The sequence below is a fragment of the Athene cunicularia genome (assembly GCF_003259725.1).
Source record: "Athene cunicularia isolate RWA chromosome 1 unlocalized genomic scaffold, athCun1 chr1_part1, whole genome shotgun sequence".
NCBI lineage: Eukaryota > Metazoa > Chordata > Aves > Strigiformes > Strigidae > Athene > Athene cunicularia.
This window is the reverse complement of record NW_020799091.1, coordinates 69203961-69216738: the sequence shown is the minus strand read 5'-3', so window position 1 is coordinate 69216738 and position 12778 is coordinate 69203961. Positions and strand designations below refer to the sequence as shown.

The 12778-nt window shown below is 42.7% G+C and overlaps 1 protein-coding gene across 3 annotated transcripts in view; it reads right to left on the bottom strand.

The window, feature by feature from the left end:
• Positions 1-449: 449 nt before the first annotated feature.
• KIAA1211L (KIAA1211 like) overlaps positions 450-12778 on the bottom strand; it is a 45676-nt gene continuing 33347 nt past the window's right edge. For 2 of the 3 annotated variants that reach the window (XM_026858606.1, XM_026858618.1), the window contains 3 exons: positions 5425-5624; positions 3543-3675; positions 450-2715 (listed from right to left, as the gene is read on the bottom strand). In XM_026858606.1, the coding sequence (XP_026714407.1) occupies positions 2570-2715; positions 3543-3675; positions 5425-5624 (479 nt within the window). In that variant the 3' untranslated portion in view covers positions 450-2569. The remainder of the gene's footprint in view (positions 2716-3542; positions 3676-5424; positions 5625-12778) is intronic. The other variant, XM_026858613.1, reaches the window with a different exon arrangement.

Below are 12778 nucleotides of genomic sequence, written 5' to 3'. Positions count from 1 at the left end.
GCCACATGAGGAGTAGGGCTGCGCTCCACGAAGAGCTGGTCACCCCCACACCTTCTCTCCTTGACCTGTCTGCAAGGCAGAGGGACAAGGGGCTTGTTCTCCTGGAGACTCTGCTGGTCTTGCCACAATACCTCTGCCTTTCATCTCCGTTATTCCTGAGCATCTGTCTATGAAAACAGGACATAGTCCAAGAGATCTGTGCTCATCCCCATACAGCTGCACAGGTCGTGGGCCAGGAATTCAGTCACGACTCAACACAGTTTTAATCATTTTAAACAGTGGGAGAATTGTAAGGAGCCAGACGGTACCTTTAACTACATTTCCTGAAAATTCTCTGCTCTTTGCATGGGGTGGTGATAATTAGAGAATACAAATTTAGTCTTTCTTAATATATTATATTCCTTTAATACAGAAACAGGGTTTTTTTTTCAAGATTGCTACAAAAGGTAATAGCATAAATTAAATTTACACTTTATGCTAATTATTTATTTATTACAGAAAGGATGTTTTGGACAGAGAGGGACTTTTTTTATTGTATCTGAAAAATGTACCCATTTCTACTCTAGGTCTTGGAGTATGATTTGAATACCAATAATAAATCACTTGTGCTTAGGGACTGTGCATGCTTGGTCATGGGGAGTAACATGAAAGTTGTTTACACATCAAACCTTTGGGTGATTGAGCCCAAGGTTGCATGTCCTGTAATTAAGTTACTATTTTTGTAGTGGATCTGTTTAACAGAGGGCTGCCTGGCCAGTTCTGATTTCAGTGGGTATGCCCACACTGTCTTTTGTGATCTGCATAAAGGAGAAGATCCTGGGACAGCTGGCAGAAACCCGTTTGCATTGAGACCACTGACAGCAATTGGTATGGGCTAGAGCACGTCCATCTGACGGCTGCATCAGGCCTTCAGCCGCCACGCAGCCTGATTTCATCAGCCACGTGGGCTGACTGGCTTTATCCAAAGGCTTTGACAAATATAAAACTTGTTTTTCCTCCTCCTATTTTCAACAATGAAAAGACAACCTGTCTGAAAACTGTTATCAGTGTCTTGGGTATTCATATGTTCCAATGCCCTGTTTCTTTATTCATTACAAAATGCAGCTGTCATTACTGAGGGAGCTCAGGTTTTCCTCCCTGCCTCCTTAGAGAAGACAAGATTTCAAAACTGCAAATGCAGGTGTTAGGAAATCATAGGTTTCCTAAAACCTCCCTACATTTTTCCAAAAAGAACGTTAATGCAACAAGAAAAACAAAATCACAAATGTAAACATAAATAAACCTAGGGAGCACAGTGCTAAGGTAGTACTTCACACATACATATCAAAGTGAAACGCTTTCCTTAGCAGTGGGGCATTCAGTTTCAAAGAAATTCCCTAACAGGGTTTGTTGTTTTCTTCTTTAACACACACAGAGGTCTTAAAATATATTCAGAGTGACTTCAGTCAATCATCAGCAATGATTTCTCTTGTCAGTCTTGTTAAACAGGTGAAGGTGAAGAGCCTAGGAGACTTCATGAGCATGAGTCCCAAACTGGTGGGGAAGACTCAGGATGAGGAGCGTGAGAGTTTTATATAAAGGCAGTAAAGTACAGACATGCTACAAATTACTGGTTTTAATGAGAATAATTAAGATTATGTAGGGGGTGACGTGAAGCTGACACTGCATTGAAGTTCAGTTTTTCCCAGCATTTCAGTTTGGACTCCAGGTGAAGGCTTTTTAGTTCTTATTTTTTAATTAAATTCGTATTGTCCATTGCTACTAATACTATCCTCCTAATTAGGAATTATGATCTCACATAAAACAAAACTAGTTGCAACCAGATAAATTCAGGTAGGAAAGTAACTGTGAATGCATTGATGAGCTTCCAACTGCAGTTCAGTTTTCTTACTGCTCGCCTGCTTGCAAACATTGTGCAACTGAGGTTGTTCACAGAAGGAGCTGAGGAATTTTTATTTGTGGTCACACATAAAATGTGCTTATTTGCACCTCATGAAATGTAATCTAAGCCCAGAAACTGGACCACTTTGCTCAGCTAGGCAAACATGCAGCTCAAGCAACACAGTTTAATGGGGTACTCACTAGCAGCTATTCATGAATACCTGCATGGGCCAAACAGCTTTGACAGAAAGAGCATTGGGTGGTTCCAGTGAAACACATCAACAGAATCAGGATGTTAGTGCACAATTTATAAATGTAAACAGAGAAAACCGTAACAAATAGAAGTTTCCAGCAACAACAGAAATTCAGCAAAGTTTAGCAAAGATTCTGTTTTGATGCAAACGTCATTAAAAGCAGAAAACACAGGAAATACATAAGGCAAAAGTTTTATTTTCCAAAGTGTAAGTATGTCCTTAGCATAATTTAAGTAATCCATTGCCATTGGAATCCTGATTGCTACAAAGTTGAAGGTAAACTTTTTGACTGCACCTATTGCACACTTTCTCCACAGCTGTATAATAAAACCCTTCTTCAGCATCAAGAGATTCTTCACTGTGATTAGCTGGTCTGTAGAAGTTCAGTTAAGGAGTTGACTTAATTATGAAAGATACTATTTGTTTGCATCGTTCTATTTTATAATCTGTGGCATATCACTCCAAGCCTGCGACTTCTTTTTGGCCAGTTCCATCCATGACGGCTGATCAGGAGCAGCATTACTGGCTTTCTTCAAGTGGCTTATTTCCTCTTTATCCACCAGGGCTGGTGACGGAGCTACTGTGAATAAAGCACACAGACATTTTACGTTTGCTTGCTGTGCAGCTGTACACCCTAGCTCTTTCACTGAAAACTTCCCGTGTCCTGCCCTATGGTAGAAAATCTTTAAATCTCACATGGAAGCTTCTCTGCAATATGTTATTGAGGAAATAACTATTCTGTGCTCAAAAGAATACAGTGTGTATTTTTCTCATCACTAGTATCTTTTGGTCCCTACTTTTACCAAAACCAACACAATGACCATTGCCATGCCATGTGACCAACACCCAGGTCAAAGAAGAGAGTCTTTTCATTAGCAAGAGCATTCATTTGTGGACTCCTCCTTTACTCAGCCCACAACTCAGAGGAATTTCATTACCTCCAAAACTTCTGTCCTTCTTTCAAATTTTAATTTACCAAAGAGATTCGAAGTTATCGTAGGAGGACTGATGGGCAGACAGTTTGTGATCACATCATTCTAGCTTGCTGAGGAAACCACATAAAAATTGAATGCTGTTAAAAATAATTTTGCATGTATTTTACATTTTACACTGGGATAGTGCATTTGGGACCCTGCCCTGTGAAATGGCCTAGCGCTCTTGGTTCACATTTCTTTCAGCATGAGTTTTGACTACTCTGTAATCAAAGTGGTCAAAAGAATATGCCACCAAAAAAAAAAACCCAAACCCCCAGACGTGAGTGCTGAGAAAACGGTTTGCCTTTGCTGATGTGGGGCTGGGGAAGAGATTAGGATCTAACACCTGATCCTTTTCCAGCACACTCAAGCAGGATGTCTTCTGACAAGGTTGTGAGATAACAGCCAACATTTTAAGCATTTTGTTTCCTACCTGGGACATGTGACAGTGAATTGGTTCTCAGCAGGGTCTCCTTCACTTCAGACTTTGTCTCTTTCCTCTGTTCTTCAGAAGTGGTTTTAGGTGCCAAGTGTGAAGGTTTGCTCCACGACTGCTTCAATGACCCCTAGGCACAGAGAGGGATAAAATCCAGGTAACGCAGAGAGAGTGAGAAGAGTTTGGAAGACCATGAGCAAAGGGAGCGGATGTGGTGCCTGTCACAGTCCAAAACCCACACACACTCATCACACCCTGGTCCCAGTCGTCTCACTTGAGCTGATACCTGTTCAGAAAGCTCCAGTGGTTTCACGTTGGCATCCATGATACTCAACTTTACACATTAAAACTTTCCCTCTGTACCCCTTATTCATAATCATAATTATGAGTAGGTTATTATAGTCTTCAGTGCAAAATGTATTCCAAGCCCTGTGCACACCCCTACTAACATATACAGGATTTGGAAACAGCCTTGTTCTCTCATGCTTCCCTTCCACCCCCCAGATTTAGTGGCTTAGGGCACTGTATTTTTGGACAGTTTATGGTAAATGGATTTTCCATAAAAAAAGAAATCAAACACATCTTCCAATGGATTTTCTTGCCAGTATCAAAAACTACCCTGAAGTGACAGTTCCTGGTGCCATGTGGGAGAAGGAGAAAGTGGGAGTAGTACAGTGGCACCAAGCATCACACGCTGCAGTCAGGAGCATCTTGGCATGTTCCTCTGTCAGCTGATATAGGAAATAAAATGCATGGCATGAATCTTAGGGAACACTGCCAGCCAAAATCTGGAGTTTCCTATTCTGACACAGAAACTGTATTTTGGGATCATTTAAACCCTTGGTGTTTTAGGTGCTATGACAACGTTAAGCATTATTGCAGTTCATAATCTTGCCTAGACATTTTATTAGGTATTATTTCCTGTTAATCTAACCACTGCTATTTTTCATCATCTAGAGATCTTCTCTTATTCCAGGATATAATACAGCCATCTATCTGGGTTTCTAACAGTACCATCTGAAACAAGAAAGTAGGCCATTTGCACTGGGAATGCTATACTAGTATGGGACACACATGCTTCTGCATCAGTGCGGGGTTCTGACTGTGCAGGAAGCGATACAGGCAGCACCTGCAGGCTGCTGCCTCCGTGAGATAGCCCAGTACCAGGGAAGCCTTGTTAGTATTCTGGATTAATGCCAAGCGCTTCTGCTGGTGCAGCTTTGTCATCTGGGAAGATCACCTGCTACAGGTATCACCCTCTTTTGCATGGGATTTTTGAAGAGGCAGCGTCAGCCCACATTCCATGGCACCACATGGGCAGCCGAGTTATCCGTATACAGAGAACCAGAATTTATATCTTGGCACTGTCTGCAAGTGCAAAAGTTATTTTTATCCCATTTCACTTCTCAAGGCTCTAAAAATTGTTACCTAGGAGCTTCTGAGACCGAGCTGTTCATTCAGTGTTAAATCAGTCAGGAGGTATAGGAGGTTCAATGAAATGCTATGCTTAGAAGGATAGTTAAAGACGATGTATCCCCTCTATATTGAGAGAGATCAGAAGCTATACAGTTTAGCACCTCATTTGGGGTGTTTTAGCATGCAATACACATATTAGATCTGGTAAGTATGTATCGGACACCCAAGGAATTTTACACACTTCCCGTAGTTCCAGGATTTCTTGGAGATATAAAATTACATATCTGAATAATCAGAGAATTCTGAAGCTGTAACACATTTCTGAGAGCAGTGTCTTTGTTACTTATGATTATACTCATTAAGTACCTGTAATCATTATGTCATGATTGGTAATATAGCAGTAGATCCAAAGAGTACTACAGAAAGGTGATATGAAAGCATCACAAATTTGTACTGTAAGTACCTCTGTTTGTTCCTTCTCTTTATTTTGTTTCTCTGTGCCTGACTTAACATCCAGAGCCACAAGTTTTTCTCTGTCGAGTTCCTGCTCCTGCTGCATGCCCCTCTGCTTTTGCCTTGCTATGGAAATCCAGGCTGGCTCTGCAGGAGTGTCAGGATCTCTTCCAGAGTCTCCAGCAGCCACAGGGGAAGGCACACTTCTCTCTGTTGACAGATTATTTATGTACATGGTTATATGAAAGAGCTGTAATTAGCTTCAGCTTGCACTTGCTCAATACACTGATTGGTCCCAGGATGTGTGACCAGCCTGGGTAAATAGGAATTCTGTTTAGTTTGGTCCCCCAGAGAGAAACCTTCTAGTGCTCACTGTTTTAAGTTAGTGAGTGAGAAATGCTTTGCACCTTTGTTGGGCTAAAGTCACAGTGTCACTGCCCTCAAGTGAGGGAGATGCAGAAATATGAATCAAGCTTCATTAATCTATCGATTTTCCAAGGTTTCTCCTTCTGCCCTCTCTTCCCATCTGCTTTGTGGCCTCTTAGAGACAAGCAGAAGCCGATTCAAAGCTGGACACAGCTGGACCATGGTGTTGCAAAGGCAACCCCCTCCCTGCAGTGGCTGCCGTCGGCTCCTGCTCCTCCCATGTCCAGGCAGCAGCAGCTGATGCCTTAGGCTGGTTCCTGCCTTCCTTCCACCCCTTTAGGGGCTACCTCCCTCGCACAGCCCCTTGGTTCCTGCAGGTGCTGTGGGTGACCGAGTACAATGGTCTGTGGCATCTGAACACACAGAAATAGTGCTAAAATCACAGGGTTAATTCATGGTCTTTTGATGCGAGGTTTACCTTCCCTTATCCGTGCTGACACTGACCATGCTCTCTGTTTGGGCCAGTCACTCTCATCATGCTCCTCCAGAACTGAGATTTCACCGAAACAAGAAAATAAAAGCACTTCCGACAGTAAAGGGTCAAAAGTGCTATGCTGCTGTCCTCACAACTGCTACCCAGGGACAAGCAGTATCCAGAGGTACGGGGAAGGGAAATACCCTCTATTCAAACATTCTGCAAAGGGAAATCCTGTCTGTACGGTGAGCAGAACTGGATCAAGAGAAGATCCTCAGCTCCTCTGTTGGCTCCAGCCCCCTGGTTCTCTGCTGCATGGGCTCATGCTGCACCCAAAATTCGGTTTCCCAACTAACGTGGAGCCTCTGCATGGTTTAAAAGAGGATCAAGAATAGTACTAACACTCTTAGAGTCATGCTAGAGCCATACAGAAACATGTTTTTAACTTTTCCCAGCCGTTTCTGGCCACTAATGTACCCACATTCATAGGCGGCTACTTCAGAGCAGAAGTTAAGCTTCTCATCCTCAAATCACGCACGGTCCTGCCCCTAGAAAAAGCCTGTTACCTAGTCAGCGTCCTGTTCAGGGACCCAGAAGGAGGCAGACCAGCTAGGAAGCATTACTCAGTCGCTGTGCTGGTGTAGAGCTGGGCCACCCAGCACAAGACCCCATGGAGCTCTCAGATGTGTTTCTGGAGGGCTACGGTCTAATTTAGAGGAAATGTGGCCCCAATCAGGAAAGCAGGCAAATGTCTCTGAAGGCACGTTTGAGATGCCTTATAAAGGCATAGGAGATGAAAGGGATGATGCTCTCCCAAGAGTTGGAGTCTGCAAACTCAGGCACATTATGAAAGCCCACAAACTTTCTTTGCTCAGGGATTTTCTCAAGTCACTGCTGTACCTCACCAGAGACAGACTAGTTATTTGAGCAAGAAAATATTGTAAAGCCTATGTCAGCTAAAAACCACAAAAAGAGAAAGCACAAGTTTTGCTTTAAGGCCAAAGCAAGATGTTTTGCCATCTGATGTCTGCACTTCCCCTCACATTCACCTCATGGGATCCTGCAGGGAAACCTCTGACAGAAACAAGTCAGAAAGTCCAGCTGTGCAAATGCAGCACAGATAAAGCAGGGCCCTTGGATGCTGAACGAGCCTCCCTGTCTCCTGCATGGCAAGATAATCCAATACTCTGCATCCTACCTATGCCCTACCTTTCCATGCCAACAGCTGTTTCTCCCATAATCTTCTTCCCTTCTCTTCACTGTCTGCCCTCACTTCATTTTGTCTAATTTTTCAGGATGACAGAGAATAAGGCTGGGAGAGATCTCAAGATGTCATCTAGTCTATCCTTCAGCTGCAAGGCAAGATCAGTTACAAGATTAATTTCACATAAACTGTTTCCTGAGAAATATATATCTAACCTGTTCTTAAAATGCTCCAAAAATGGGACAGATCTCAGAGTCTCCCTAGACAACCTATCCTATGGCTAGGGTGTTCTTTTTCTACTCGATTTTTTCCCTATTGGGTAAGTTAAATCTTCCTTGCTCTAAGTTGAACCCTTAACTTCTCCTATACACCAAGGACACAAGCAGATTGTTCATAGCTCCTTGCAGCAGCCTTTTATGTGTGTGAAGATGTTTTCCCTGCTTTTTTTTTTTAACTTTTCTGATTGGTCATACTCTCTAGATCACTCTTACTTTTGTAGAAATTGTCATAATTTGGTCCAAATCTTCTTCAAAATACACTGCTCAGAACTGGCACATAGCACGTGAGATGAAATGATGCTAGCATCATGTGAAGTGGAAGGACTACCCCACAACCTGAGATGGTCTCGTGTACACATCAGTCAGTATTCTGAGTTTCTCACACAATTATGTTATTCCTGTTTTGTATTTAGTTCGTGAGCTCCAGATTGTGTTACTTCCCCTCTTCCATTCCCCTTTGTATCTAGGCATCACATTATTTTTGCACACGTAAAAGAACTTTCTACTTGTCTGTAGTGAAAATATTATTTTCAAACTATGTTTCTACTTTCTTAAGATAACCCTGATTTCTATTCTTGTCCTCCAGTGTGCCCACAGGCTTTCCAGCTAGGTAATACTTGCAAACGTAATAAGCACACATTTAGTTCTGTCACCCATGTCCTTAAATATACTGAACAATGTCAGACCTAAGATGGCCATCATCTGATATGACAGTGAATCATTAGTTGACACTCTGAGTAGCTTTGCATCAACCCAGTGAATAGCTTCCCCAAGACTGTATTTATAGGAATGTCATGATATTTATAGGAATGCCCTATGATCCCAGTTATCATCTGATTTGACCACTCTTGACCAAGTCATGTTGGTTGGAACTTATACCTTTGTTATCTTGTAGACATTTAGAAATATCTCAATTGTTCCTTTAAGTATTTCATATTAACACCCCTTCTCCCTCTCTCTCTTCATCTCACCCCTCTTTTCAAGATGTGGCACCTTCTGGAGCTTTCCCTTATCCTCTGCAGTATGCCAGGATAACAACTAGCAGCTCAAGGACTGCTAACCCATCTTCTCTGAGTATCTTAGGACAAACTTCATTAGGAGCTTCATAAGTAAACGCATACAGTTGAACTGATGTGATGATCCGCTAATGCATCTGCCATCATACTCCCTCCTTTGCTTGTAGGCCCTGCCCTTTAGCCCATCCGCACCCATCTGTACCTTTTTATGTCATAAGCAATTTGGGCAGGACCTGTTAGTGCACTGCCCAGCAAAGCCAGGTGCCACGCTTCATCGGTTTCCAAAGCACTACTGCGACACACAGATCGACTGCCACTACGAAAGGTGATCATCATGTCTGGTGTTCCTCAGAGGTGAGGATCTCTCACACAGTACATAAAGTATCTTTTCACTTTAGCTACCTTCTATGTAAATTAGTCAACTAATTTTCCTAGCATCCTGTAATGAACACCCATCCAACAGTTACACCCTGTTGAAGCCTCCCTGCGCCCTGCTGGCTGGACTTATCCTGTAGATCAGACATACCCTTTCCCCCTGTGTACAGGCCTCTTGACAGCCCAGAGAAGACTGGGCTGCTTCTCTGACAGTACAGCTACAGACATACCACCACACGCATCCTTTTCCACCACCTTTTTACCTTCTCTGGCTGTAAAGTCTCAGTGCTCACAAACACCAATAAATACCTTTAACCAGAAGACCCTTTTCAATCCACCCACCAGCTTTCCCATGACACTGGGAACCCAGCTTCTGCCTTGAAGCTGCTAGTGATGTACTTCTTAGTCTCTGTGATTCAAAATCACCCTTTATGTTTTATCCCATTTTCCCTGTCACACCACAGGAGATTTCTGAAAACAACAACTGAACTTGCACGTTGTTTCTCCTCTGCTCCCACCACACAATCAAGACCAGTAAAATGACTGCTATGCCCAGGCTCTATTTACTGTGCTACATGTAATGGTCTTATTGCTACCCGTGCTCCTGTGTCTCTGTTATCCTCATGGATTTAGGATTCACCTTTCTGATATTTCGAAGTGCATTGCCTAGCACAACAGGGTTCCCAGTCCCGCAGTGGTATGTCTGCAGGCTGCTCTTAAAACAATGTTTTTCATAAGGCAGATACTCTAACAAAGGCATCAAGCACTTTTGCTCTTCAGACAATTCTCCCTGATGAGACACCAGACATCCTAGTCATGCCAATGAGAAGGCAGCCAAATCAGAGCCAAGTACCATCCTGTAAGAGATGGTATCAGAACGTCCCTGTGATTGTAGGGAACAAAAGCTCCTTATCATCATCTTAAAGATTTTATATGTATCTGTACGAGCCTGACTTAGGACAGCAGAGTAGTATCACCTACAGAGGATCAAGAGCTGATCTGCTTCTGGGAGGGGCTTTTCTGTTTCTGTAAGCAATTATGTTTTGCCCTTGTTCCTGTGAGAGTCTTTGCTGCAGAAAGGCAAGCAGGCAGGCAAGACAGGGAAAATGCCTTCTCTGCAGCAAAAAACCATCAGATGCAACTCATACAGGATTTGCTACCTCATCTGTCAGCCAGCATTACTGTAAGGGGTAGAAGAGGCATATTCACTATTTATTATCTTTCCCATTGCCCAGAGGTCCTTTACATACTCTCACCTCCAACTAGAGAAGGTTTCTTGGCAGTATACATGCACCACTGTTCCAGCCAGAAGAATGAAAGGTAGTGAAGTAATCCAGGAATTAGTACAGTGAAGCGATTCGACAGTTTAAGGTGATTTGAGACTCTCCTGTGAAACTCCTGGTACCCTGAGGGGCACCAAGAGGCCAAAAGCTTTCTCAGGAAGCCACTGTTCACAGAAGAAGTCTGCTCACACATCTTCCTCAGTTCAACACTGTCTGATCACCTTGAACAAGTCCTCCCTGTCTTATCTCATCCGGTCATGAGGTAGTCCACATGGATTTACAGTTCACCACGTGGCAAAGCACTGCATTTAAGGAACTGGATAGTCAGGGTGGAACCAAAAGTACTCAAAAGCACCATCTAATTCCTGCTTCTGCTGCATGTCACATGCACAGCAGCTAGTACAACAGTTCCCAGCTGGTAAATGCCACTTTTAGGGAGAGAACGTATTATGAAGCGCAAGCAGAGCATCCTCTGTCAGAAGCTGTGAGAGTTTGACAGGCCATAGCCACCACAAATGCCCTGTTTCACTTCTCCGGTGAATCAGGGCTGAGCCTCTTGATTCTGTGTTACACTTGAGAGATTTTCTGAATAAAACTAAAATCTGAATCACAGTCTTCAGTTCTTATTACAACATGTTATTTTAAACAATATGCTATTCAACTCGTTACTTAATAACCTCATAAGCTAATAAAGGATATTGCTGGCAGAGATTTGTTTTTTGTTCACTCACTTTTAACCTTGTGATTGCATTTTTCCCTGGTTTCCTTGGAGCTGTCTTGGCCTCAGGCTTTTTGAAAGACAAGCGAGCCCCTTCTTCCCCTTGGGATAAGTCACCAACAGTGGGAAGATACAGGGTCAGAACTTGTCAAGCCAAAAAGCCGCTCTGTGCATAATGTCACCATGTATTAAAACGAGCATTTAATGTAGGCTGCCAAGGTCTTCTGCTGAAGAGAGGCTGCTGAAGCCCTCCCTTCCCTTCTTTTCCCCAGCCACCAAACACACATGGACAGTCACAAGACCTGCCACTCTGTCTGCTTTCTTCATCACTTTTACAGCTTCCAGACTGACCACCGAGGATAAGTCCTGAAGCCAGGCGAACCATAGCCTTCTCAATTCCCTCCTGCAGATCAGAATCACCCAAGCTCTTCTCCACTGGGTCTGACCGCAGCAGGGCTGGCTGCCTCAGTGGTCCCTAAGGGGGGAAATTCCCCTGCTCTAGCTCCATTAAGTGCAGGCATCTGTCTCCTTCAGTATCTTACTAAAGCAGCCTATTTTTGTTCCTCAGACTAAAGCTCTGATCTTAAAGATGAAATTTCTTCTGCCTACATATTGTGGAAATGAATGTGTACACTTCTCATTAATAGCTGGATATTACCCTTTAATGTGTGTCAGACTGGTTGTGTGAACAGTAAGATGAAGATAAAACATGAATCTTTATGTACAAAAGGAGATCTGTGATTGACTTGTTATTGTGCACTGGTTTATACACACACAGAGAAAGTGAGAGAGAAATACATACCTATTTCTGTGTATTGACAGACAGATATACTCAGTGTATTCAAGTGTATCTGGGGGTGTGTGTGCTCCTTATATGGATAACTACAGCGAAGACATATTTAAACATCACACCTGAGATTTAAGGATTTATTTTTTTAGAGATGGCCTCAGATACTGTACCTGTTTTCTTTAAATCTAAAAGCCTTTGTGCTCACAAAGACTTTCCAGCGTGGTAATACTTGCAAATGTAATAAGCACACATTTAGTTGCAGAGCAACTGAAGAGCAGAGGCTCTTTATAATGTTTAAATTTCATACCTGAAAATGAACATCTTATGGCTGCAAGGACTGCAAAGGGTGGCTTGTCTTTACATACATGTGTGCAGGAAAAAGGTCAGAGGCAGAATATTAGAGCCTTTTGAAAGTCATACCTCTAACAGCAAGCAAAGCTAACTTGTGGATTCCCTACGTATTTGAAAAGCAAACATACTCCAACTAATCCAAACAACTTTACATAGGGAGATAACACCCCCTGTATACAAGTGTCATTTTTTTATAACACTGCTTATGCATGCATATTTAATTCCACACTGTTGTACCTTTGCTCATTTATGAAACACGAGTTATTTTAAGAAAGTCTTTACAAACACATATGGAGTTCAGTCTATCCTGGCCTATATATTTCCCTTTGTTTATTAAAATACTACATGCATTTGTGTCAGTGGACACACCCAATTCCTTAAATTCAGACAAAGCTATTCTAAAACATTTGGCTGAGTACTGCTGACATTTCTTTCTTCTCTAAGCTGCTCTGCAAGGCATATGACTTTTGGTTGGATCTATAGCACCTATGTCAGGAGAGTCTTTTTT